We start from the raw sequence: 27,652 nt of genomic DNA on the forward strand, positions 1-27,652 counted from the left end.
ACAGCCTCAGAAGTACATCCCTGCTCTTGTACCCTAGCCCTCTTGACATGAATGCTAACATTGCATTTGCCTTCCGAACTGCCGACTGAACCTGCACGTTAACCTTAAGAGGATCTTGAACAAAGATTCCCAAATTCCTTTGTGCTTCTGATTTCCTAAGCATTTCCCCATTTAGAAAATAGTCCATGCCTCCATTCCTCCTTCTAAAGTACATAACCTCACAGCTTTCCACATTATATTGTGAATAAAGGGATATGGACAACAACCTATGGGAGTAAGTTACAAAGAGAATAACTAAAGGAGCTGAAGGCTATGGCACCAATTGATAATGCATGCTACAGATAGTCTGAGCAAAGGAAGTTCCAAAGTAAGGCACAGCCATAAAGAGATATAAAGACAAGAGTTTTGAATTGGATATATATTGACAAGCTGAAAAGATAGGTCAGTGAGGACATGCAAGCAGAACGGAATATATGCAGCAGACCTTTAAATAAGCTGCAGATTACAGAGGACAGAAAGCACCACGGTATTCGTGTCAAGATTGCAAAGGTCATGTGTAAGTCATCTCAGCAGTGAAGGGACATGAAGCAATTGAGATAGAATTAAAACTCTCCACTGACTAGTCATACCTAGAGCAAAATAAGATGGCAGTGAATCATCTCAATCCCAGAATTTCACTGCAGGAGTTTCTCAAGGTAGTGTCCTTGGGACCAACCTCCTTCAGCTGTTGCATCAATGACCTTCCCTTCATCATAAAGTCAGAAGTGGGGATGTTTGCTGATCATTACACAATGCTCAGCACCATTTGTGACTCTTCCGATACTGAAGCAGTGCGTGCCCATATGCACCAAGACCTGGGAAACATTCAGGCTTGGGATAAGTGGCAAAATTCACACCACACAAGTGCCAGGTAATGACCACCTCCAACAAGAGAGAATCCAACCATCTTCCCTTAACATTAAATATTATCTTTACTGAACCCCATTTCAACATCCAGAATCTGAACTGGACCAGCCATATAAATACTGTGACTAAAAGAGGTCAGAGGCTGGGAATTCTGCAGGGACCAACTTACCTCCTCACTCTCCCAAGCCTGTCTACCATCTACAAGGCACAAGTAAGGAGTGTGATGGAATACTCTCCACTTGTCTGGATCACTCAATCAACACTCGGGAAGCTCGACTCCATTCAGGATAAAAGCATCCTGCTCCAACCACCAACACACAGTAGCAGCCATGTGTATCATCTACATGATGTACTGCAGCAACTCATCAAGGCTCTTTCAACAGCACCTTCCAAAACTATGACCTCTCCCACTTGGGACAGGGGTCAGCAGATACCTGGAAGTTCCCCTCAAAGCCACACACCATCATGACATGGAACTATATTGCTGTTCCTTCACTGTTGCTGGATCAAAATCCTGAATCTCCCTAACAGCATTGTGCATGTACCTACACATGGATGGTAGCAGCTCAAGGCAGCGGCTCACCATCACTTTGAGGGCAATTAGGGACGTGAAAGAAATGCTGATCCAGCCAGCACCACCCACATCCTGTGAAAGAAATTTTTAAAAATTAAATGATCTTCATGACTGATGATAAAGCCCAATAGGACAGCAAGATTGCAAATAGTATGATTCACCAAAGCTTGTACGATAATACCGAATGCCACTTTTTGCGGCATGCAATGATGTATGTATACGGGTTGTGTTTTACAATGGGAGGTTAAGACTGCGAAATGTAAGCTGCAATTTTATTCAGTGCACAACAATTTCAACTCTGGAATTAGATTAAAACCAATTGCATAATTCCAATTAATATACATTTTTAATAAACTCTAAGAAATAACACAATTCTCAAAGCACTTGACAGGTGGACCGTCAGCATTAAATGCTGCCGAATGCACAATAGACATACTTCAAAGACACAAGCATCACGTTTAACCAAGCTCAGTGGGGCAACTCTTGGTTTACAATAACCATGAGATAGGATTTTAATTAGCCTTTCTGAACTTAAGCATATGCACTTAGATTATGGAATGCTCTTTTATGTTTAATACAGTTACAAACTTTGTACAATGTGCTGTTTACTGGACACGTGCATTCGTAAACAAGAAAGATCGGCAGAGAGAAAGCTCAAAGTCTTTGATGCAGAGATACACCGGTTATTATGGGGCCTTGGCAATATTGACAGCGACTGCACATATCCCTAGGATTCTTCATTGATCTGGAGCAAAGAATTAATTGCTGCATCCTTGTTGCCCCTCTGTGCATCCAGGACTGAGCGGATCACTTCTCTGTCCATGTTAGGGAACATATCCTGAATGGATTTGAGATCTTCCTCGCTGCACAGATTTTGTGGAGCAGATACTTGTGTTGGCGCTGCAACTGGAATCATTCCTTGTGTATAGACAGTTGGTACTCCTGGAAAATCAAAGAATATATTATTTAATATAATGATATTCCAGAAATCAAGACAGGTATAAACTCAAGTAATGATATGAAAAATGGCTCAGCATGTGACTTTTAAGCTATAAGCAGTAATAAATATGTATATAGGTAGTTTATCAAATGCTAAAACCCAAGGGAGAAATAATCCAGTAAGGGACGCCAGACTGGATTTAATTTACTGCAGGTCAGTACATGAATGAGAAACGCTACATCTGTACTATAAGCACATACATTGCAGGATACTATAATATTAACAGTAATCTGTACTTTATGGTATAACTGTTTGTACTATAAAATTTGAAGGGATGTTATTTAGTTATTAATAGGGCATTAATACTTACAATTTCAGTCTTAGTCCAATCCATGAGTGGAACAGACTATACCTCAATGGCAAGTGTAATTTTCAACTACATTCAGATATTATGTACTGAAGAGTAAGGCATTTTGTGTGTGTGTGTGTGGGGGGGGGGGGGGGGGGGGGGGAAAGAGAACAACATTTTTTTTCAATAGGTAAAAATGAACTTGAATTGTGTCTATGATATATTCATTGGTGTAAATTCCATTCAATGTGCTAATACTTTTCTGAAACTAGTACCTCAACAAATCAATGGGGGACCTCGGGTGAGTGCCGTTCAGCACTGGTCCCCACAAATGGGGACCAGACGGATGGCAGTTGTGGGGGTCTCCCAGGGATTGGGCAGCACGGTAGCATAGTGGTTATCACAGTTGTTTCACAGCTCCAGGGTCCCAGGTTCCATTCCCGGCTTGGGTCACTGTCTGTGTGGAGTCTGCACGTTCTCCCCGTGTGTGCGTGGGTTTCCTCTGGGTGTTCTGGTTTCCTCCCACAGTCCAAAGATGTGCGGATTAGGTGGATTGGCTATGCTAAATTGCCCTTAGTTTCCAAAAAGGTTAATTGGGGTTACTGGGTTAAGGGGATGGGGTGGAGGTGTGCTCGAGTGGGGTGCTCTTTCCAAGGGCCGGTGCCAACTCGATGGGCCGAATGGCCTCCTTCTGCACTGTAAAGTCTATGATTCTATGAACAGGCTTATAACACAAACTTTGAGGAAAAGGGGGTTTCAATGCAGATTATCAGTTGACATGCCACCTTTACCTAACGAGTACATTTTGAAGCTCAGAATTTTTAGAGTCTGCTGAACCCACTGATCATAACATCTGTAACTTATTTGCTGATAGTGTAGATTTAGTGTAGATTTAGTATGCAAAGCACAAAGTTACCAAATCAGTTAAACTTTCAGCATCGTTTACTGATATCTTACAAACAAATGCTTAAGCAACAGCCACTTTAAAATGCACAAGCAAATGGCATACTCATGTGTTCATGCATAGATTTAGCCTGTGAGGAAAGGCAGTAAATGTCTCTCGAAACTTACCCAATGCAAAATACTCAAGCCCTGAATTGGGTAATAAGGAAATTAAAGCAGCAAAACACCAAGAAGCAACATTAATAACATGTCAGAAAATGTAGAATTAGTTAGAAAGCAAGTTACACCCAGTTTATTTTTTGCACAAAAGAACTTACTACAGGCCACAGCTCCCCATTATCGCATACATTGCAGATGCTAACCATCAGCTCAGATTATTACAAAAGGAAGTTTTGCAATTTTAAGTTGCTAAATTAACAAATCATCTGAATCATCGAAGCAAGAGGGCATTGCACTTTTAACAATGTAGCACTTGACAATGTTCCTATTAGTTGCCATAGGCAACTAATATATTTCAGGCGGTGGTCGAATGACACTCGATGAAGGGCGAGTTCTATGTAACATTAATCTTGTTCTCCAGAGGAAATGAGGCAGATCAATATGATACAAAAAAGCATACTTTAAAATGACAGCCTCATTTACATAGTTCTGCTCTGTCACCAGTCTTGAACTGGTTAATATATAATCTTTATTGTCACAAGTAGGCTTACATTAGCACTGCAATGAAGTCACTGTGAAAATCCTAGTTGCCACATTCCAGCGCCTGTTCGGGTACACAAAGGGAGAATTCAGAATGTCCAATTCACCGAACCGCACGTCTTTCGGGACTTGTGGAAGGAAACCGGGGCACCCGGAGGAAACCCACGCAGCCACGGGTAGAACGTGCAGACTCCACACAGACAGTGACCCAAACTGGGAATCAAACCCAGGACCCTGGAGCTGTGAAGCAACAGTGCTAACCACTGTGCTGCCGTGCTAATGAACTCTAATACTTAGCAAAAGGATTTGTGAAATCTACCACATACTGGAACATGATGTGGGCATAACATAAGTACAGAGTCTTTAGCCAGTGAGAACTTTTAGGAACTGGTTCAATTGTTTGTTGGCCCTGCAGTTTGAGATGCTTTTGCCACATTTAAAAGTTAATGGGAGATGAAATTTCTTTAAGTTAGGTCTCTTTTGAGTCTGAAATGGATGCCCCACATAGAAGGTGCACCCAACTAGCTGGCCCAAGGCCATCCTGAAATTTAATGTTAACTTGTGGGCTGCCAGCACCCAACACACTGTTAATTTAGTTCATCAAATAGCGGTGTAAAACAATTGTCATATTTCAGCAATATTGAATAATTATCATATCCATTGTTATTTAATATAAACACCAAGTTATATTCTGATTAGCGAGGTGGCAACAATCATCTCTTTCAGCCATCCCCAACAATCAACACTGTTCCACATTTATATTTGGGTAGGAGTAAGGAGAGAATCACCAAGAAACTCCCTCTTCACCTCAAGAAAATATATAAAGATTCAAATCATACCTGTAATAGGCACATATCCGAGCCCCTGTTGGTAAACAGTGGGCATTAGCACTACTGGCTGTGGCTGCACCAACATGTTTGGCGGCAGTGTCTGTTGAAATACATTGAAAAATTAGCTATAATATTTTCCTACAAAAGTAAGTGAAATTAAGGTACGAGAGATTGGATGATATTGGTAGTCAAATTGTGCCTCGCAGGAGTAGCTTTATTTCAACTGTGTACAACAATAGCCCACACAGAAGAAAAATTAGTGGAATGTTAAAAATGGATTTTTAAAAAATCCTCAAGAATATCCTGTGTTGGATAAAACTCAAATATTTAGAAAACGTAGTGATGGGCAAGTATTGTAATTTGAAATATACATTTTGAAGGTGGTTTAAGAGCAGCCCAATTCAAATTGTTAGCAAAATATCGCAGGCGAACATGGCTAAGTTTTAAGCACTAATAAAATACAATCTGCAGACAGCAAAATATTCCATAGAACCCCAACAGCGCAGGAGGAGGCCACTCGGCCCATCGAGTCTGCATCGACCCTCTGAAAGATACGCGACCTAGGCCTCCTCCCACACCCTTGCCATGGATCATGGCCAATCCACCTAACCTGCAGATCTTTGGACTGTGGGAGGGAACCCACGCAGACTGAGGGAAAGTGTGCAAACTCCACACAGTCATCAGAGGTTGGAATTGAACCCAGGTCCCAGGCACTGCGAGGTAACAGTGCTAACCACTGTGCCATCCTATTGTCAAACCTAATGTTCTATTATGAAATATGTTGTCTACATGCCATCACTTTCTTGAAGCAATATCTGTTACTGAAAACAGATAACCGTTGCTTAGTAAACTACTACCCTGGAGTCAAAAAAAAAGGAAGAGGCCACCTGGCCATCAAACCTGCTGCCATTTTGCTAGCCAGAGCAGTTTTCATCCTTTTAATTTTAAATCCCTATCCTTTCTCACTATCGTTCAATTGCATTACATGGAAAGTGAGCACCCACCTCCCTTTCTCCCCCACCCCACCAAAAAAATCAATTGTTTCAGCAAACATGGCCTTCTATAGCAATGCAGTTTGCATTTGCACAACATTTTGCATCAAAGATTTTCTCCCCTAGGTTTCCTTTAATTAACCAGCAATAAGACTCATTCCTTATCAATCTTCCTTACTTTTCACGTCTTAATTTAAAATATTAGCTCTAGGAATTATACCCCAAGTTTAATTAGTGCTTGACCATAAGCTATTTCTTTATCTCCGGTAATAACCCAGTAAATCCTTCCCAAGTTGGGGAATCTAAAATGGAGTATGATGGACCACAAGGTATGATCAGCATGCTGTTACTGCATCAACTGAGGTGTCAAAAAGAACGGTGTTTAATCGACCCAGAGCAGTACATCTAGCTTGTGAGGTGAAGACATGTCTGATACGAGAATTAAGGCCTTGCCAAAAAGTTACATGTAATAATGGCTCTTAGTATAACTTTTAGAAAACTCCTTCATTTGCAATCTGCATTTTACACAAGTGAAAGTTTAACAGCTTACGTTTATTTCAATTTCTTAAAAATATTCTGACATAACTAATTTTGATTAAAGTTTTAGTTACATGATGAAAGTCTTTAAATGTCATCTATATCATTGTTCTTGCAAGTTATATTTTTAACCAGAAATTGTAGTGCTAAACTGTAACATCCCATGAAAACTTTGGCATTAAAATGTTTTAAAAATATGAAATCTACATGTGCCACTTACTGCATAGGACATAACAAGGTTGATCATTCCTTCTTTATCATCACCCTGCCTCCCACTAAGGCTGTACCATTCATCCACGACTTTGCCCTCTTTTAGTAATTCCGGGATAGTGATGTGGGTCCAAGCAATTCTATCGTCCATGGAAAATGCTCGCTGCAAGTAACAAAATAAAAGTCACGCTTTCATCGAAAATGTACCCTACTGGAATAACAGGCAGTTCCAAGCGCTTTTAAAGAGGAGGGTTTGAGCCGCAAGATGACAACTTGAAATGAAAATGTAGATGCATATAAACGTCGGGCACCTCTGGACACAATTAACCACCGACCCTCAAGGGGTTGCAAAATAATTCAAGATATTAGGATGGAATCAAAAAAGAAAAAACCTGCTTAGCAAATTAAGTCTCTCTTTGGTTTAGCAAACTTCCTTCCCATCTTTGGGCATCTTGGTGAACCACTATTATATCTAGCAGGCGTCAGACCAACATCTGGGATTCCCAGTGTACAAAATCAGATTTATTTGGGGATACTTTTTTTATTAATTGAATGGATTGATTTATGAATTCAATTCAATGACCAACTGCCCATAGTGGGATTGGAACCCATGTCTGCAGATAATTGACCTGGGCCTCTGGATTACTTGTCCAGTGACATTACAACTACACCACCATTTCCCACAATGCATCAACATAATTCTTCTGCAATTCAGTCCTTCTTTGCCCTTTGCCTCTGTGTATATGTTACTCAACCTACAAGTTACAATAAAGTGTTAAAAGAAAATGTTGTAAACAATTGACAACACAATTATACGTCCCCTGTCTAATAAGTCAGAATGTCTTAAAAAAAAAACCAAGATATTTAAAGTAGTAACCTAAATTTAGCCTTTTTAAACAGTTTACTATGCTAAAAATCAACATGCATATGAATAGTATATTTAAAAAAAACAGTTTAGAAACTCACCTCATCAAATATTTCCAAGTAAAATGAATCAACACCAGGTGGCACAGTGCATTGAATAACTTTGTTCCATCTTGGGTTTTTTGCCCCATTGTGTGCTGTGGGTGTCTCATATACTGCATATCCAAGACGTATTCTGCAGTATGGATCCATACGTGTCATTCCATAGTTTTTTGCCAATTTTGCCTAGACAGGCAGAATTAGATCATTTATAGGCAACACAAGGTAATGGCATTTTACCAGATAACAGTTGAAACTCCTGTCCTCATGAGACAGACTGTGTAAGATCTCTGTCCTAGAGCTTCACAAGCGATCCAAGTAATCCATTGCAAAAATGGGACAAAAAGGGTTAAAAATTGAGCTCAATTCAAGAGATTCCAAACAGGAATTGGATTATAAGGGATTTCCAGGTAATGGATATATACCGTGCAATTCACTGTTCATTCCAAACTACAGGTACACAAAACAAACCCATCTTTTCAATGTATAAACACCAATATTACAAAGCAATGAGGTAAATGTCACTTGGTGCTGCTCTTAGGTTGCTGTTGATTCAAATGATTAGCAGAATTGACAATGGTGTTTTCTTCCATTGGTGAATAAATAGCATGTTGAAGGGAGGAAGGGGAAGGGAAAAAAAATGAGAGAATAATTCAACTCTGATGTAATATTTAAACTCTTGTTTCAAAGCCAAACATTTAGTGCTGCTGGGAGTCACATGTCACTACCTAAAATAAAACCATCAGCATGAGGGATCCAGTGGGCAGCCTTTCCGAATCATTGAACACTAACAGCTGTACAAGAGCATTCTCTCTTGTTGACCGAATGTCAAAGCCTTTCAATTTTTTTAAAGCAGGGTTAAGGGAGTGGGTGGTTGGTGATGGAGGGCACAGCGGAGAACCTGAACCTCTGGAGCATTTTGAATGAAGTTACCTCAATTCCAAATATGGATCTTTCTTAATGTATTTTGCCAACCAATGTTCTGAAGTAAGCACATAGAAATTTAATCACTTCAAAATAAATTAAAGCGGAAAGGAAATAAAGGTCACAAAACAACACAATCTTGACCTGAAGCATCCAGACTCCCTGGACTTGTCCTTTCAGGGACAAAACATGCAGTTGGTTAGAAACCACGAAGCATGTTTCAGACATTTGGTTGAACAAACCAAAAGTGTAACACTGTCAGCTTACGGGTTTGTGCCCATTAAGCATCTTAAAGTAGCTATTGGAACAGTACATGTCTGAAGTTAACTCTTTCCTATTGCTTGATTAAACTTAATCATCTAAAAATGCTGGTCTTGAGCAGATTGGCATAGAATCCCTACAGTACAGAAGGAAGCCATTCAGCCCATTGTGTCTGCACCAATCTCAGAAGGATCACCCTACCTAGGCCCACACACCCACCCTATCCCCATAGCCCCACCTAATCTTCTTTGACACAAAGGGGCAATTTAGCATAGCCAATCCACCTCACCTGCACATCTTTGGAATGTGGGAGGAAACCGAAGCACCCGGGGGAAACCCACGCAGAGGGAGAATGTGCAAATTCCAGTCACTCAAGGTTGGAATTGAACCAGGGTCCCTGGCACTGTGAGGTAACAGTGCTAATCACTGTGCCACCCTATTGTCAAACCTAATGTTCTAATATGAAATATTTTGTCTACATGCCATCACTTTCTGGAAACAATATCTGCCACCGAAAACAGACTACCGTTGCTTAGTAAACTACTTCCCTGGAGTTTAAAAAAAAGGAAGAGGAGGCCACCAAACCTGCTCTGCCATTTTGTTTGCCAGAGCAGTTTTCGTCCTTTTAATTGAATTGAACCTGGGTCGCTGGCGCTGGGAGGCAGCAGTGCTAACCACTGTGCCACCATGCAGGAGCACTAACCACACGCTCTTCAGGAAATTCTCCCAGGAACTTTATTTTCCGCACCACTGGAAGACAACACCCCCCAGCCCACTACAACATCTCCACCACTGGGAGACAAAAAACTCCGGCCCATTACCACATCCCCACCACTGGAAGACAACACCCCCCGGCCCACTACCACATCTCCACCACTGGAAGACAAAAGCCCCCGGCTCACTACCACGTCTCAAGTTGAAAGAGATTATTTTCATGCCCCGAAATCCATCGTTAAGAACCTCCATGCCAAGACACTCACTACACCTGTTTCCAGTGGCTTACACAGGACATAGTCACCGCATACCCAAGTTTAGAGAACCTGGGCATGGGGAACACAATGTATTCACAGGGATACTAAGTTTAACCTGCTAAAAGTGTGCAGTCTTATTGAGCTAGGACCACCCTGTTCATGAAGATATCTGAACTATTAGAAGTATAATCTTGGGAGTCACCTGAATCCCAAAGAGATCTTGCCTATCACCTTTAATGTCCTAGAATGATAGTGAGATGCTGAAACCTGTCAGTCTACCATCTCTCTGATCCCTCCACTGCCTATATGTATTTAAACTGCTTGTCCAAAATCTCGTCTTCGATGAGCTGCAACTTTAACTGGTTGGAAAACAAAAGCCATCATCTTCAATCTTCAGCCCAGCCACAAAGCCCATATTCTCTATTATTTGTGTCAGCCTCCCAACCTCCATAAAAGTGGAGCCCATCCAAAACCCTACAGCCTGTGTCCAATGCCTTGGTTAGCCATCACCCAGGTCAGTCCTCGCTGCTCTATGTTGTCTCCGGGACCCCAACGCTCAATTTATAATTCTCATCGCCTCTTCATAAGCATGCCCTCCCAATTTCTAATTTCTTCCAACCTCTCCATTCTTCAGACTTCCTCTTGTGCGTACCCAGCCCTTTAGCCTTCCATAAACACACGTCTTCAGCCTTCTAGGTACCATACTCTGAAATTTCCTCTCCAAACTCCTATTCCTTTCCTCCCTTAAAGCCCTCCTTAAAACTCACCTCTACGATCAAGCTTTTGGTTTTCGCTCCTAATATCTCATCCCACTTTTAACTTCCATTAAAATCTATTTGTCGACTTCCGGGTGCGGTGATGCACTGCTAAGCCGCACGTTTCGGCACCTCCCGTTCCAACGGACTTTTGGACTCTTATTGGGAGCCCCAACGGAATTTTTTTTCGACCTAACCCAGTGTGGGGTGACGAAGGAAGGAGTCCCCCCGGGTGTGTATGGAAAGGAGCGGCGGTATTGGCCAGATTGCGAAGGATCCTTTGGAGCAGCGGCAGAGAAGAGAAGGGAGAAGCAAGATGGCGGCGGATGGAGCCCAGATGGTATGGGGCCCGGACCAGCAGGAGTTTCTCCGACGATGTGTGGAGGAGCTCAAGAAAGAGGTGCTGGCGCCGATGCTACTGGCAATCGAGGGACTGAAGGAAACACAAAAGGTCCAGGCGATGGAGCTCCGTGGAGTGAAGGCAAAGGCAGCCGAGAATGAAGATGAGATACAGGGCCTGGTGGTAAAAACGGAGACACACGAGGCACTACACAAGAGGTGCATAGAAAGGCTGGAAGCCTATTACAGGCGATTGAAGGGCTAAAAGATGAGTAAAAGACCCAGGAGCGGGAGCTTCGGGTCGTGAAGGCAAAGGCTGCCGAGAACGAGGACGATATACAGGGCCTGGTGGTGAAGACGGAGATGCACGAGGCACACCATAAACGATATGTGGAAAGGCTGGAGGTGCTGGAGAATAATGCGAGGAGGAAGAATTTAAGGATTCTTGGTCTTTCTGAAGGTGCAGAAGGGGCGGACGTCGGGGCATATGTGAGCACGATGCTGCACTCGTTAATGGGATCGGAGGCCCTGACGGGTCCGTTGGAGGTGGAGGGAGCATACCGAGTGATGGTGCGAGGACCGAGAGCAGGAGAAATTCCGAGAGCCATAGTAGTGAGATTCCTCCGTTTTAAGGGCAGAGAGATGGTCCTCAGATGGGCAAAGAAAACTCGGAGCAGTAGGTGGGAGAACGCGGTGATCCGCGTATATCAAGACTGGAGTGCGGAGGTGGCGAGAAGGAGGGCGAGCTTTAATCGGGCCAAGGCGGTGCTTCATAAAAAGATCAAATTTGGAATGCTGCAGCCGGCAAGACTGTGGGTCACATATCAAGGGAAGCACTACTACTTTGAAACGGCGGATGAGGCGTGGACATTTATTGTTGAAGAGAAATTGGAATAAGTGGGTTATTAAAAAAGAACGTTTGAGACAAAGTGGTGGGGCGAATATGGGGGGGGCGAAGAGGGGGGAAAAAGGGGGGAAGAGATGATTTTTATGTTGTTAATCCTGCGACCCGGTAATTTTTCTCTCTTCCACAGGTTGTGGGGGAGAGAGGAAGGGAGGTGGAGGAGCAGGGGGCGTTGGCCATTGGGGACGGGGCCAAAAGGGAAGCACGGGCTTTGTTCCCGCGCTATGATAATTATGGCGGGAATAGGGAAGCAGGAAGGAGGGGGCGTCGCACGGTGCGAGCCGAGGTCACGGGGGGGAAGCAGAGGTCGGCCAGAGTTTGCTGACTTCTGGGAGCAACATGGGGGGGGTGTAACTACGCTAGTGGGGGATCTAGCGGGGGGAGGGGGGGGTGGGAGGGGGATTTACTGGGTTGCTGCTGCTGGGGAGAAGGGGGAGCTGGTATGGGGTGGGGTAGGGGGGGGCACCGCCTGGGGGGGGGGGGGGGGGGGGGGGGACACAGCTGCGTGGGAACCGGGAGCTGGACAAAAGGGGATGTTTAATCGACAAGGAGGGGGGGGGGGGGGGGGGGGGGGGGAAAGAGCCCCCCAACCCGGCTGATCACGTGGAATGTGAGAGGGCTGAATGGGCCGATAAAGCGGGCACGGGTAGTCGCACACCTAAAGAAACTTAAGGCAGATGTGGTTATGTTACAGGAGATGCATTTGAAACTGATAGACCAGGTTAGACTACGCAAAGGATGGGTGGGGCAGGTGTTTCATTCGGGGCTAGATGCGAAAAACAGGGGGGTGGCTATATTAGTGGGGAAGCGGGTAATGTTTGAGGCAAAGACCATAGTGGCGGATAGTGGGGGCAGATACGTGATGGTGAGTGGCAAATTACAGGGGGAGGCGGTGGTCTTAGTGAACGTATATGCCCCGAACTGGGATGATGCCAACTTTATGAGGCGCATGTTAGGACGTATCCCGGACCAAGAGGTGGGGAAGTTGGTAATGGGTGGAGATTTTAACACGGTGCTGGAACCGGGGCTGGACAGATAGAGGTCCAGGACTGGAAGGAGGCCGGCAGCAGCCAAGGTGCTTAAAGACTTTATGGAGCAGATGGGAGGAGTGGACCCATGGAGATTTAGTAGAACTAGGAGTAAGGAGTTTTCGTTTTTCTCCTATGTCCACAAAGTTTATTCGCGAATAGACTTTTTTGTTTTGGGAAGGGCGTTGATCCCGAAGGTGAGGGGGATGGAGTATATGGCTATAGCTATTTCGGATCACGCTCCACATTGGGTGGACTTGGAGATATGGGAGGAAAAAGAACGGCGTCCACCCTGGAGAATGGACATGGGACTAATGTCGGATGAGGGGGTGTGTCTAAGGGTGAGGGGTTGATTTGAAAAGTACTTGGAACTCAAAGATAATGGGGAGGTCCAGGTGGGAGTGGTCTGGGAGGCGCTGAAGGCAGTGGTTAGAGGGGAGCTGATATCAATCAGGGTACATAAAGGAAAGCAGGAGAGTAGGGAACGGGAGTGGTTGCTGCAAGAACTTCTGAGGGTGGACAGGCAATATGCGGAGGCACCGGAGGGACTTGCTGACTACGGGTACTGCAGAGGCACAGTGGAGGAAGGCACAGGGTGTACAGTACGAATATGGGGAGAAGGCGAGCAGGTTGCTGGCCCACCAATTGAGGAAAAGGGGAGCAGCGAGGGAAATAGGGGGAGTGAGGGATGAGGAGGGAGAGATGGAGCGGGGAGCAGAGAGAGTGAATGGAGTGTTCAAGGCATTCTATGAAAGATTATATGAAGCTCAGCCCCCGGATGTGAAGGAGAGAATGATGTGTTTTCTGGACCAGCTGGAATCTCCTAAGGTGGAGGAGCAGGAGAGGGTGGGACTTGGAGCACAGATCGAAACGGAGGAAGTAGTGAAAGGAATTAGGAGTATGCAAGCGGGGAAGGCCCCGGGACCGGATGGATTCCCAGTTGAATTTTACAGGAAATATGTGGACTTGCTCGCCCCGCTATTGATGAGAACCTTTAAAAGGGAACAGCTGCCCCCGACTATGTCAGAGGCAACGATATCGCTTCTCCTAAAGAAGGAAAAAGACCCGCTGCAATGCGGGTCCTATAGGCCTATTTCCCTCCTGAACGTAGACGCTAAGATTCTGGCCAAGGTAATGGCAATGAGGATAGAGGATTGTGTCCCGGGGGTGGTCCATGAGGACCAAACTGGGTTTGTGGAGGGGAGACAGCCTAATACGAATATACGGAGGCTGCTAGGGGTAATGATGATGCCCCCACCAGAGGGGGAAGCAGAGATAGTGGTGGCGATGGATGCCGAGAAAGCATTTGATAGAGTGGAGTGGGATTATTTGTGGGAGGTGTTGAGGAGATTTGGCTTTGGAGATGAGTATATTAGATGGGTACAGCTGCTGTATAGGGCCCCGATGGTGAGCGTGGTCACGAATGGACGGGGGTCTGCATATTTTCGGCTCCATAGAGGGACGAGGCAGGGATGTCCTCTGTCCCCATTATTGTTTGCACTGGCGATTGAGCCCCTGGCAATAGCATTGAGGGGTTCCAGGAAGTGGAGGGGATTACTCAGGGGAGGAGAAGAACATCGGGTATCTCTGTATGCGGACGATTTGTTGTTGTATGTGGCAGACCCGGCGGAGGGGATGCCAGAGATAATGCGGATACTTGGGGAGTTTGGAGAATTTTCAGGATATAAACTGAACATGGGGAAAAGTGAGTTGTTTGTGGTGCATCCAGGGGAGCAGAGTAGAGAAATAGAGGACTTACCGCTGAGGAAGGTAACAAGGGACTTTCGCTACTTGGGGATCCAGATAGCCAAGAATTGGGGTACATTGCATAGGTTAAATTTAACGCGGTTGGTGGAACAGATGGAGGAGAAACTCAAGAGATGGGACATGGTATCCCGGTCACTGGCAGGGAGGGTGCAGGCGGTTAAAATGGTGGTCCTCCCGAGATTCCTTTTTGTGTTTCAGTACCTCCCGGTGGTGATCACGAAGGCTTTTTTCAAAAGGATTGAGAAGAGTATCATGAGTTTTGTGTGGGCCGGGTAGACCCCGAGAGTGAGGAGAGGATTTTTGCAGCATAGTAGGGATAGGGGGGGGCTGGCACTACCGAGCCTAAGTGAGTACTACTGGGCCGCCAATAACTCAATGGTATGTAAGTGGATGGGAGAAGAGGAGGGAGCGGCGTGGAAGAGATTGGAGAGGGCGTCCTGCAGGGGGACTAGCCTACAAGCTATGGTGACGGCGCCGTTGCCGTTCTCACCGAAGAAATACACCACAAGCCCGGTGGTGGTGGCTACTCTGAAAATTTGGGGCAGTGGAGACGGCATAGGGGAAAGACGGGAGCCTCGGTGTGGTCCCCGATAAGAAATAACCATAGGTTTGCTCCGGGGAGAATGGATGGGGGATTTGGAACATGGCAAAGAGCAGGAGTAACACAATTGAGAGATCTGTTTGTAGATGGGACGTTCGCAAGTCTGGGAGCGCTGACCGAAAAATATGGGTTGCCCCAAGGGAATGCATTCAGGTATATGCAACTGAGGGCTTTTGCGAGGCAACAGGTGAGGGAATTCCCGCAGCTCCCGACGCAAGAGGTGCAGGACAGAGTGATCTCAAAGACATGGGTGGGGGACGGTAAGGTATCAGACATATATAGGGAAATGAGGGACGAGGGGGAGATTATGGTAGATGAGCTGAAAGGGAAATGGGAAGAGGAGCTGGGGGAGGAGATTGAGGAGGGGCTGTGGGCGGATGCCCTAAGTAGGGTAAACTCATCGTCCTCGTGTGCCAGGCTAAGCCTGATACAATTTAAGGTGTTACACAGGGCGCATATGACTGGAGCACGGCTCAGTAAATTTTTTGGAGTAGAGGATAGGTGTGCGAGATGCTTGAGAAGCCCAGCGAATCACACCCACATGTTCTGGTCATGTCCGGCACTACAGGGGTTTTGGGTGGGGGTGACAAAGGTGCTTTCGAAGGTGGTGGGGGTCCAGGTCGAACCAAGCTGGGGGTTGGCTATATTCGGGGTTGCAGAAGAGCCGGGAGTGCAGGAGGCGAAAGAGGCTGATGTTTTGGCCTTTGCGTCCCTAGTAGCCCGGCGCAGGATACTGTTGATGTGGAAGGAAGCCAAGCCCCCGGGTGTGGAGACCTGGATAAATGACATGGCAGGGTTTATAAAGCTGGAACGGATTAAGTTCGTCCTAAGGGGATCGGCTCAAGGGTTCACCAGGCGGTGGCAACCGTTCGTCGAATACCTCACAGAAAGATAGAGGGAATGGAAAAGAAGAAGACAGCAGCAGCAGCCCAGGGGGGAGGGGGGTAATTGTATATTGGACTGCTGAATTGTATTTTGGGAGAGTATTTATTTGGGACAAGGCAGTTGTCATTTCGTTTTGTTTTTTTAATTTTGATGTTGTTTATATATTATTTATTTCTTGTTTAAAACTGGCCATTGTTATTTATATTGTTATATTACTGTGTAAAGGATACACAATGTACTGTCATGGTTGGCCAAAAATTTTGAATAAAATATATTTAAAAAAAAAAGAAAGGCTGGAAGCCCTGGAGAACAGCTCGAGGAGGAAAAACCTACGGATTCTAGGTCTCCCCGAAGGAGCAGAGGGAGCTGACGCTGGGGCTTATGAGAGCACGATGCTCCATACACTAATGGGAGCCGAGGCCCCAACGGGCCCCCTGGAAGTGGAGGGAGCGTACCAGGTCCTCGTGAGAAGACCAAAGGCAGGTGAAACACCAAGAGCAATAGTGGTGAAGTTCCATCGCTACAGGGACAGAGAGATGGTCCTGAGCTGGGCCAAGAAGGCACGGAGTAGCAAATGGGAGAATGCGGTGATTCGTGTGTATCAGGACTGGAGTGCGGAGGTGGCGAGAAGGAGGGCGAGCTTTAACCGGGCCAAGGCGGTGCTCCATAGGAAGAAAATTAAATTTGGGATGCTGCAGCCAGCGCGACTGTGGGTCACGCATCAGGGCAAGCACCACTACTTCGAGACGGCGGAGGAGACATGGACATTTACCCAAGAGGAGAAACTGGACTAGATTTGAGAGTTTGATGTTTGGAGAGAAGCAGCGAGGTGATGGTACAGAAATGTAAAGTGGGGAAAGGGGAGGGCTACTGTACAGCAATGTTGGACGGGGAATTTCTCTCCCCCCCGATGGGAGGGGGACACGATGAAATGTGGGCGCCGGTGGGAAAAGGGACAGGGAAAGGGAATGAGGGAACTGCGCCATAGGGGGCGGGGCCGATAGGAAAGCGCGGGTATTTTCCCGCGCTATGGAAATTATAGTGGGAAAACGGGCGCAGGAAGGAAGGGAGCCCCACACGCAGGGAGGTCAAAGAGTGAACGGGAGAAGGCGAGGTCAGCCAGAGTTAGCTGACTTCCGGAAGCAATATGGGGGGAGTAATCAAGCTAGAGGGGGATCTAGCTGGGGGGGGGGGTGGGGGGCATCAACTGGGTTGCTGCTGCTGAGTGCAAGGGGGAGCTGGTAAGAGATGAGGTGGTCGGGGCGGGAAAGCGCTACCTGGGGGACAGATGGGTGCGCGGGACCTGGATGAGGAGATGGCCTAAAAAAGGGGATGGCTAGTCGACGTGGGGTGGGGGGGGGGGGGGGGGGGGGTGAATGGCCCCCCAATCCGGCTGATCACATGGAATGTGAGAGGCTTAAATGGGCCGATTAAGAGGGCACGGGTGTTTGCGCACTTAAAGAGGTTGAAGGCGGACGTAGTCATGCTCCAGGAGACGCACCTGAAGGTGGCGGATCAGGTTAGACTAAGAAAAGGATGGGTGGGATAGGTATTCCACTCAGGGTTGGATGCGAAAAACAGAGGGGTGGTAATATTGGTGGGGAAACGTGTATCATTTGAGCTAAGAACATAGTGGTGGACAGTGGGGGCAGATATGTGATGGCGAGTGGCAGACTGCAGGGCGAGGCGGTTGTGCTGGTGAATGTATATGCCCCGAATTGGGATGACACGGGATTCATGAAGCGAATGCTGGGACGCATCCCGGACCTGGAGGTGGGAAATTTGATAATGGGGGAGGGGGGACTTTAACACAGTGCTGGATCCAGGGCTAGACCGGTCCAGATCCAGGAACGGGAGAATGCCGGCAGCGGCTAAGGTGCTTAAGGGATTTATGGAACAAATGGGGGGAGTGGATCCGCGGAGATTCGCCAGGCCAATGGCTAAAGAGTTCTCTTTCTTCTCCCACGTCCATAAGGTGTACTCCCGGATAGACATTTTTGTTTTGGGAAGGGCACTGATCCCGAAAATGGCAGGAACGGAGTACTCGGCCATAGCCGTTTCAGATCACGCCCCGCATTGGGTGGATCTGGAACTAGGAGAGGAAAGGGAGCAGCACCCACTCTGGCGATTAGATATGGGACTACTGGCGGACGAGGGGGTCTGCGGAAGGGTGAGGGGGTGTATTGAGAGATACCTGGAGGTCAACGACGGACGGGGAGGTTCAGGTGGGGGTAGTATGGGAAGCGCTGAAGGCGGTGGTTAGAGGAGAGCTGATCTCCATTAGAGCCCACAAGGGGAAACAAGAGGGCAAAGAAAGAGAGAGATTAGTGGGGGAAATTTTGAGGGTGGATAAAAAATATGCGGAGGCCCCAGACGAAGGGCTGTACAGAGAAAGACGAAGACTACAGACGGAGTTTGACCTGCTGACCACGGGAAAGGCAGAGGCACACTGGAGGAAGGCACAGGGGATGTAATACGAGTATGGGGTAAAGGCAGCTAGCCCAACAACTTCGGAAGAGGATGGCGGCGAGAGAGATCGGGGGAGTTAGGGACGAAACAGGAAATTTGGAGCAGAGAGCAAGGAAAGTGAACGAGGTGTTCAAGACCTTTTATGCGAGGCTATACAAGTCCCAACGCCCGGGGGGAAAAGAAGGAATGCTACACTTTCTGGACCAGCTAAGGTTCCCGAAGGTGAAGGGGCAGGAGGTGGCAGGTCTGGGGGCGCCAATTGAGGTGGATGAGGTGCTTAAAGGACTGGGGAACATGCAGGCAGGGAAGGCCCCGGGACCAGACGGGTTTCCGGTGGAATTCTACAGGAAGTATATGGATCTGTTGGCCCCGCTTTTGGCGAGAACCTTTAATGAGGCTAAGGAAAGGGGGATGATACCCCCGACAATGTCGGAGGCGACGATATCGCTAATCTTGAAACGAGATAAAGACCCGCTGCAATGCGGGTCATGCAGGCCTATCTCACTCCTAAATGTAGATGCCAAACTGCTGGCCAAAGTGGGTCCCCGGAAAAAAAGTTTGAAGAACACTGATCTAGAGAACATGGAAGATGACAACCCATTGATCCACTATCATTGCAGCACACAGGTCCAGGGGACTTGCCAGCCTTAAGTCCCACTGGTTTCTCTCTTGTGACAGTGAATGTTTTAAGTACCCCTCTCCTATTTATCCCTTTGATTTTCTACTATTCTTGGGTTGCTTTTCATCTTCCACCAAGATGACAGATATAAAATACTTATTCAAAGTCTTATTCAAAGGGTTATGGGGGGCTGACAGGAAGGTGGAGCTGTTACCATAACCAGATCAGCCATGATCTTATTGAATGGCTGAGCAGGTTCAAAGGGCCAAATGGCAAACAGAGCAAGGTTTCTGTGTTTGTAAAAATGGTATAAAAGAAATTTCCATACCTGTACCACAGTGATGCTCAGTCTACCCATAGTCGCCATACCCGTTCCAAACTGTAATTGTTGAGCTGCCTGTGCATCAAGTTGCACTTGCTGCTGTTGCTGAGTTGGTACAATGCGAAGGAAGTCCTGTGGTAATTCTCCAACGAACACCTTTCATGAAAAAACAATATGTAAATACTCTATTTAACTACCTGCCACATATGCCATATCAAGTGACAGTAAAGCATCATAAATGTTATTACCTGACAATAGGCTAGTGCTATTAGCCCAGATCCTAACCAATTACTCAGCCACATCCTTATCACTTGACAAGCTTCATGAGTAATTCTCCAGAATGTCAACCCATTTCACTGGAATGGCAATGTCTACAAAAGTAATGATGTTTTCCTAGCTTTTCTGTAATTCAAGTCTGCCAGTCTCTATTACAATATTCACTGGTTCATTTTCAACTTGGTGCTGCCTTTAGCTGTGTAGTTATATGTGCCTAGAAAAATATCAGCTTTCTTTTTTTTATGAAATATTTTTACTTAAGCTAACATTTTTCATTATACACCACCACCAAATGCAGCAACTGCCAAATCCCCCCCAAACGCCCCCTACCCCATCCCCTCTCACACTAGGAGAGGGAAAAAAAGTCAAACCTTAAAATACAGAGACAAACCAACCCCCCCCCCCCCAAAAACAGCTGAAGGTAACCAGCTCCTTGAAAAGGTGATGAAAGGCTGCCACCTTGAATAGAACCTTTCCACTGAACCCTTCATGGTATACTTGATCTTCAGGTGCAAAAAGTCCTTTAAGTCCCCCAGCCACAAAGGCAGCACAGTCTCGCGGCACCGAGAACCCAGGTTCAATCCTGGCCCCAGGTCACCGTCCATGTGGACTTTGCACATTCTCCACTTGTGTGTGTGGATCTCACCCCCACAATCCAAAAAGATGTGCAGGGTAGGTGAATTGGCCATGCTAAATTGCCTCTTAATTTGGAAAAAAAAAAGAATTGGGTATGCAAGTCCCCCAGCCATGCCGAGGCCTTAGGTGGCACCGGAGATCTCCACCCAAGCAGAACTTGCCTCTGGGCTATTAGAGAGGCGAAGGCTAGTACATGTGCAGACTCGATGGGCCAAATGGCCTCCTTCTGCACTGTAAATTCTATGATTCTATGATACATCTACCCTCGTGCCCGTCTGAAGCATCAGTGAGTTCAAAACTCAACAAAAATGGCCACCAACAGGTACAGCTCCAGCTGAACTTGGGGCAAGACCAAAATAAGCACATATAATTCATTGGTCCCCTAGAGCATCGCAAACACCTATCCTCCACCCCCAAGAAGAACCCCCTCATACACGCCCTAGTCAGGTGCACCTTGTGTACCACCTTGAACTAGATCAGGCTTAGCCTCACACATGCGGAGGTGAAGTTGACCCAGTGAAGAGCCTCACTCCGCATCCCCCTCCCTCAAAGACCAAGCCCAGATCACCCCCCCCCCCACTTCCTCTTTACTTCCTGCAACGACGCCTGCTCCGTCGCTGACATCTGCCCATAGACATCCAAAATCCTATCCTCTCCTAACATGGCCAAGGACAGGACCCAGTCCATAAGCGAAAACTTACAAGGGAAATGAAGGCAGTTCCTTGCGTAATAAGTCACGCACCTGAAAGTGCCCGAATACATTGGAACTGGAACTTCTCTAACACATCCAGGCCGTTAAACTACCTTCCAGAAACATTTCCCTAAACCTCTCCCGACCCTCCCTCTCCCCTGCCCTAAACAATGATTCTAAGCCAGGCATAAACTATGGTTCCTGCAAATCGGAGCCAGCAGAAACATGAAATCCACTTTAAAATGTTGCCTAAACTGATTCCAAATCCTCAAAGTGGCTATCACCACCAGGCTCGAAGAGAATATGGCAGGGGAAAACGGGAGTGGCGGAGTAACCAGAGTCCTCATACTCTACCCTATGCACAAAATCTCCATCCACCCCCATATAGTCAGCCCTTGAACCACCCTGCACCTTATCGATATTTGCCACCCAGTACAACAGATTGGGTAGTGCCAACCTCCCCGACTGCCTACCATTTTTCAAAAAGTCCTACAAACCCAAGGAATCTAACCAGCCCAAACAAAAGTAGATACAGGTTGAGCGTCCCTTTTCCAAAATTCCCCAAATTCTGCAATTCACACTTTTTTCGAGCGTGGCACACATGCAGTTCCCAACGTGCTTCGCACCTGCGCAGTATATTCCAAAACATTCCAAAATCCGATGTACACTCGGCTCCAAGCATTTCAGATAAGGGATTTTTAACCTTAATCAATTTATTAACCCTGCAAAACAAAGATTGGGAGACACTGGAGCAAAAACAAAAACCTCTGGAGAATATTCATCTTCACCGTCTGTACCCTTTCTGCTGAGGTCAGAGGAAGGGCAGCCCACTTTTTCAAATCAGCCTTCACCCCATCTACCAGGCTAGCAAAGTTAAATTTACGGAGTGTGCCTCACTCTGGCCTATAATTCAGCTTGGACCCCGAAAAGGAGCCAAACTTCTTGAGCAACTCCATTATCTCCTCCGCAATGGAGAGTGGGTCCGTGATAAATAGTAACAAATTGTCCACATACAAGTACAATCTGTGCTTCCTCCCCCCATGCTCTATCCCCCTCCACCGGGTAGACGACCTCAGAGCAATAGCCAGTGGCTCATTTGCTGAGGCAAACAATAGCGGAGACAATAGACACCCGTCTTGTGATAACCTAAATTTTGGCTCGAAACCAAACCGCCCAAGGATATCGACGCACCCCCACTCAACCCTATCAAACGTCTTCTCCGCGTCTATCGCAATAATCACCTCTGGCTCAGTCCCTATGGAGGGCACATTTCACAATCTCCTAATATTGGCCAACAACTGCCAGCCCTTAACAAACGCAGTCTGCTCCTCCGAGGTCACCCTAGGTAGGCAGGGTTCCAAACGCTTCGCTAATATTTAGTGGCGTTTAACGAGATAGGCCAATACGACCCATATTCCCTGGGATCCTTATTCTTCTTCAGGATCAAGGAGATCGACACCTTTGCCAATGTGCTGGCTACATTACCTGGGACAAGGAATCATTAACTACGTCCAGCAGAAGTGGGATCAACTGATCCACAAATTGTTTGTAAAATTCAATGAGAAATCAGTCCAGACCTGGAGTTTTACCTGCCTGCAGACCGAATGCAGCTCAATCTTCTCCAGCCCTATTGGCATCTCCAACTTCTGCTTTCTCTCCTGCTCCACCCGTCTGGGAAGGTCAACTCATCCAAAAATTGCTTTATTGTTGCACCCTCCTCCAGAGGTTCGGACTCATATAAAGGCCTCAAACACCTCACTGACCCTCTCTGGGGTAGAAACCAACCCGCTATCAGAGTCCCTAATCTATGCTAGCCCCCGGGTTTATCGCTAATCGCCGCCTTCAGGGCTTCAGCTGGTGAGCCAACAAACGATTGGCCTTCTTCCCATACTCATTCAGGGTTTCCCAGAACGTAGAAAGCGAGACCACCTCATTCCAGTTGAACTCAACGTACTCCCTAATGACAGAGGACATCCGCTCTCAAAATCCCTCGTCTGCGAGCAATGCCTAGTCCAATCTCCAAGCGGGCCGCTGGGAGCGGCCCAGCTCCAATGCCAAGTCCACAAAATGTAGAGCATAATCAGATATCACGATCGTCGAGTACCCCCCTCAACCCAGGCAGAAGAGATCTTTCCACCACAAAGAAGTCGATCCGGGAGCAAACCCGATGGACGTGGGGGAAAAAGAAAACTGCTTATTCCCCGGAAACTTAAATCTCCACACGTCTGCAACCCCCCGCCGCCCCCCCCCAATCCATGAACACCAATAACTCCTTCGTCACCCCAGACCTGGAACACGACCAATCCAACCTAGGCTCTAAACACAAGTCACCCCCTGTAATTAACTAATGTGAATCGAGGTCTGGGATAGACGCTAGCACCTTATTAATGAAGGTCGTGTCATCCTAGATCGTTGCATACACATTAACCAACACCACTGACATACCTGCCAATGACCAACTGATGATTACATACCTCCCACCTGGGTGTGCCATATATTACCCACAGAGTACACCACCTCTTATTAATCAACACAGTGACTCTCACAATCAAAACTCGAGTGTTTTACCTGCCCCATCCAACCCTTCCGCAACCTTGTTTGATCTTTGATTTTCAGATGGGTCTCTTGTAGGAAAACCACATCTGCCTTCAAACTCAGGTGAACAAACACCTGGGACCTTTTTACTGGGCCGTTCAACCCTCTCACATTCACGTCATCAACCGGACAGGGGGCCAATGACGAACCCCCCTACCCCCCCAACCCAAGATCAGCCAAATCCACCGTGAGTCAATCCAGCAGTGTCCCAGCCTGCACCACCTCAAGGCCCACCCAAGTTGGCCGCCCCATTCTCCCCCCCACTCCTCCCCATCAAGCCAATCCAAAAATAAAGGAACCGTCACCCCCCTACCCCCAACTCCACCCCATCCAGAAAACCAAACAAACCAACCACCAGAGAAACAAGAGGCCCACTCACTCTCCCACCCTATTGCCCTATCCCCAAACCAACCAGAAACAACAACAAAAACACCCAACCCCATGGTAACCAGCTGCAGGCATCTCCCCCTCTCCGCTCCAGTTAACTAGCTATACTGCTAACAGGGTGACCACCCCACAAGTAGAAATCAAAGTCAACTAACCAGTATATCAACAATCAGCCCCCTGCCCAAACCAAACTTTAAGACAAAACTATCGAGGAAAATCAACACCCAGCCCCCCTCACACAAAAACTAAAACTCCAACAATTCAGTATACAAACCCAAATTCTCCCCCCCCCTCTCAACAAGCCCAGGCACAACACCAAGCCCTCCCACCATACAAAAATCCCACAAAAAATACAGATGACCTTAACAAAGAACAAACAACAAACGCCATAGTTCTTAAGTACTTAGGTTCACCCCAGTCTGTGCTTCTTAGAAACTCATTTACATATTCCAGTGCATCTAAGTAACAGTCTCTATCCTTGAAAGTCACCTGAAGGCGAGCTGGGTACACCACTCCAAACCTCATGTTGCTCTTCTACAGTGTGACCGTGCCTTGTTAAATGCCACACGCCTTCTCACCAGCTCTGCCCAACATCTCAGTACATTCTGATGATATGGCACTCTCATCTACAGTCTCGAGGGTCCTTCGCCCACCTCAGGACCCGCTCCTTATCCAGGTATCGATAAAACCGAACTATGATCGCCCATGGTATCTTCCAGATCTGGGCTTCTGCCTCAGCGACTGATGAGCCCAGCCCAACTCAGGTGGGGTCAAAAAGGCCTAATGCCCCAACCAACTTTCCAAACATCTTAGACATGTAGTCCGTGGAGTTGAAGATCTCCAGGTCTTCCGGCGGCCTGACGATTCTTAAGTTCTGCTGTCTGGAGCGGTTCTCCAGATAAGCAACCTTGGCCTTTAGTGCTTTCTGCCCTTCAGCCAGCAATGCCATCTCTGCCTCCAGGGAGGCAATGTGATCACTATGGTCAAGGATGCGCCACCTCCTCCTTCTGTATCATTGCCTCTTGTACCTCTATCCACCAGTCCATCTTATCAATGGTTGTTCGAATTACAGCCAAAGCCTCCTCCATTGCCTTCTCCAGATCGTCAGCAGCCCTCACTGCTGCTTCTTAAAATCTGTCAAGAAGCTAACCAATTTCTCAGTCATCCACTGAGGAGCCCCCAACTCTGCAGGAACCGCCATGTTCCTCCCTGCTGAAGTTCACAAAACTTTTGAGGCTGACAATAATCCCTTGCCCGACTTCTGCCTTGAGCTATTTTTACCGGACATTACTCGAACGACAGGAACTTCTTCCATCCAACTACACCAAATTCCTCCAAAGAAATCGGCCATAAACTGGGCAAAAGGGGGCAGCAAAACCAAGTACCCCAGCGGGGGGCTCTGCGTGTGCGACTGCTCATCACTTAGCCGTCCCCGGAATTCGTCATCCATATTCTTGATGTACTGGTGAGCAAGCATGAGACCAGGCTTATTTACATCCAGTAGGGCAACTCCAAAGCTGAAACATGCTGATGCATAAAGTACAAGAAATGTTAGAGAGGATATTTCCATTAATTTAACCAGACAATTTTAAAATTAAGCCTCAACATCTCATGTGAGTTTGTTTTTAAATTAAGAGCACAATTTCCATCAATATCTCCACAGAGCCAGAAGAGGTTATGTTCTCATAACCTTTAAAAGAGCTATTTTTAAAACTATATTTCAACATTTATCATTTAAAATCAAGATTTGAAGACAAGTTTGCAAGCCTCATAAATGGGTATAAGACCTGTTAAAATGTTCCAAAGGTTAGAATTCCACACAAATTTCACAATCTCAGCAGTACTGCTTTAGGGAGAGTTGCTAGGTAGATGTGAACAGAAAATTCAAGACAGTCAATGCATCACCGTACACATTTCCTGAGGGTCCTTTATAGGACGCAGACCGAGGTGTTGCATCTTTCGGTGTACCACTGCCACAGGGGATCAGGGGCTGGAGAGAGTAGTTGCGGTCATGAAATAAGGTGGCAAAAATTTTCAACATTAACGATCGGTCTTCCTTGCTTCCTGGTTGACTCTTGCCATGTAGTTGTGGATGGTTAGCATGGAGACAACCTTAAAGAGGAATCCCTGCTCGTCTTCAATAATCCCATCTTTTAACTTCCTGCGACATAGCATCAATTTGGTACAATCTCTATTTAGTGTCGGTCGTGTATTGCACACCCTGCCAACTGTTGTAGCGTCATTTCACCACTCTGGAGCCAGGGAGGATTGACGACTCAGACCAAGAGGAAACAAAATCTGAAACTCTTGGCTGTCTTCTCGGCTATTGTGGGCGTGAACCGAACAATTTAACGAATGGGCAATGTTTGCCTTTCAAGCTGAGGTATCTGGTCATCAAAATGGTGGTGACTGCGAGGGGGGGGGGGGGGGGGGAAAGAGTTGAACCCACCCATTGTCTCGCAGGGTAAAGATTCCCACTCTGGGGCTACTGCACCAGGGGAATGCAAGGATGACTTGGACAAGGTGGCAAGGAAACAGAGAGAAGACGGGGGGTGAGGGGAGGGGGGCAGTCAGTCACTGAAATACAACATGGGTGTGTTGGAATTATTTTATTCGATTATTTTAAAAAATGGTGGGGGGGGGGGAGGCTGAGGGTGAAGAATGATCCAAGTAGGTAATACAAATCTGCTCCCTTGGCAATGAGCCTGGGGGTGGGGGTTGTACACAGCCCAAGCACGGGACAGCGAAGTGTTTGGTGCCAGGACTCATGTGATGAAGCCGCCGGGAATCCACCCAGGCCGAGTTGGCAACGCCACAGCGTGGGGGCACAGCGGGGCACCGGAGCCCGGCGACTGTCACCCAAACACATCTCCGCCCCGCTGCCAAGTCTCTCCCAGGCGCCCCTTTCGCCCGCACGGCTGCCCGAGGCCAACAGGCCGCCCTCAGGCTCCCTCCGCGTCCGAGGTAAAAATAAACAAACACGCACAAAGGGTGGGGGCAGGGTCCGCAGCCCAGCCGCTGCCGCAGTGAACCGGGGCAGGGTGTTCACTGACGAGGGCCGGGGAGGGGGGGGTTTGAAGCCAAGGCCCAGCCTCCCCCCTCATCACCGTCTACCGACAAGGGGGGGGGGGGGGGAGACAGCAATCTTACCGGGCCCCTCTGGGTGGCGATGGTGCTGGCCGCCATATCCGATCCGGCCGACCTGAGCTCGTCTCCCTCTTGCTGGGTTCGGCTCGTCTCCGGGCCGCTGGCCTGGGCTGGGGCTGGGCTCCGAGCCGCTCGGTTCTGAGCTCAGTGATTGGCTGTCACTGGGCTGGAG

General features: G+C 47.2%; 1 protein-coding gene across 2 annotated transcripts; it reads right to left on the minus strand.

Moving 5' to 3' along the window:
- Positions 1-1,807: 1,807 nt before the first annotated feature.
- tollip (toll interacting protein) lies at positions 1,808-27,652 on the minus strand. Of its 2 annotated transcripts, XM_072466556.1 has the most exons (7): positions 27,484-27,652; positions 19,755-19,904; positions 7,907-8,089; positions 6,951-7,103; positions 5,211-5,301; positions 3,841-3,861; positions 1,808-2,422 (listed from the first exon to the last, which is right to left on the minus strand). In XM_072466556.1, exons 1-7 carry the CDS (start codon positions 27,517-27,519, stop codon positions 2,208-2,210), a joined length of 849 nt encoding a protein of 282 aa, XP_072322657.1. In that variant the 5' UTR covers positions 27,520-27,652; the 3' UTR covers positions 1,808-2,207. The 2 variants fall into 2 exon arrangements, with proteins under 2 accessions (XP_072322657.1, XP_072322658.1); XM_072466557.1 differs by lacking the exon at positions 3,841-3,861.

This window comes from Scyliorhinus torazame, chromosome 10, assembly GCF_047496885.1.
Source record: "Scyliorhinus torazame isolate Kashiwa2021f chromosome 10, sScyTor2.1, whole genome shotgun sequence".
In the NCBI taxonomy this organism is placed as follows: domain Eukaryota; kingdom Metazoa; phylum Chordata; class Chondrichthyes; order Carcharhiniformes; family Scyliorhinidae; genus Scyliorhinus; species Scyliorhinus torazame.

What these genes read in the sequence shown, in the direction of transcription:
- tollip (XM_072466556.1), bottom strand. Translation starts at nt 27,519, where the DNA reads ATGGCGGCCAGCACCATCGCCACCCAGAGGGGCCCG. An exon ending in TGAGCATCACTGTGGTACAG is followed by an intron (nt 8,090 to 19,754) that starts GTATGGAAATTT and finishes CTGCCTGTCTAG; the next exon opens with GCAAAATTGGCAAAAAACTA. An exon ending in GCTTGAGTATTTTGCATTGG is followed by an intron (nt 2,423 to 3,840) that starts GTAAGTTTCGAG and finishes TTGATTTTCCAG; the next exon opens with GAGTACCAACTGTCTATACA.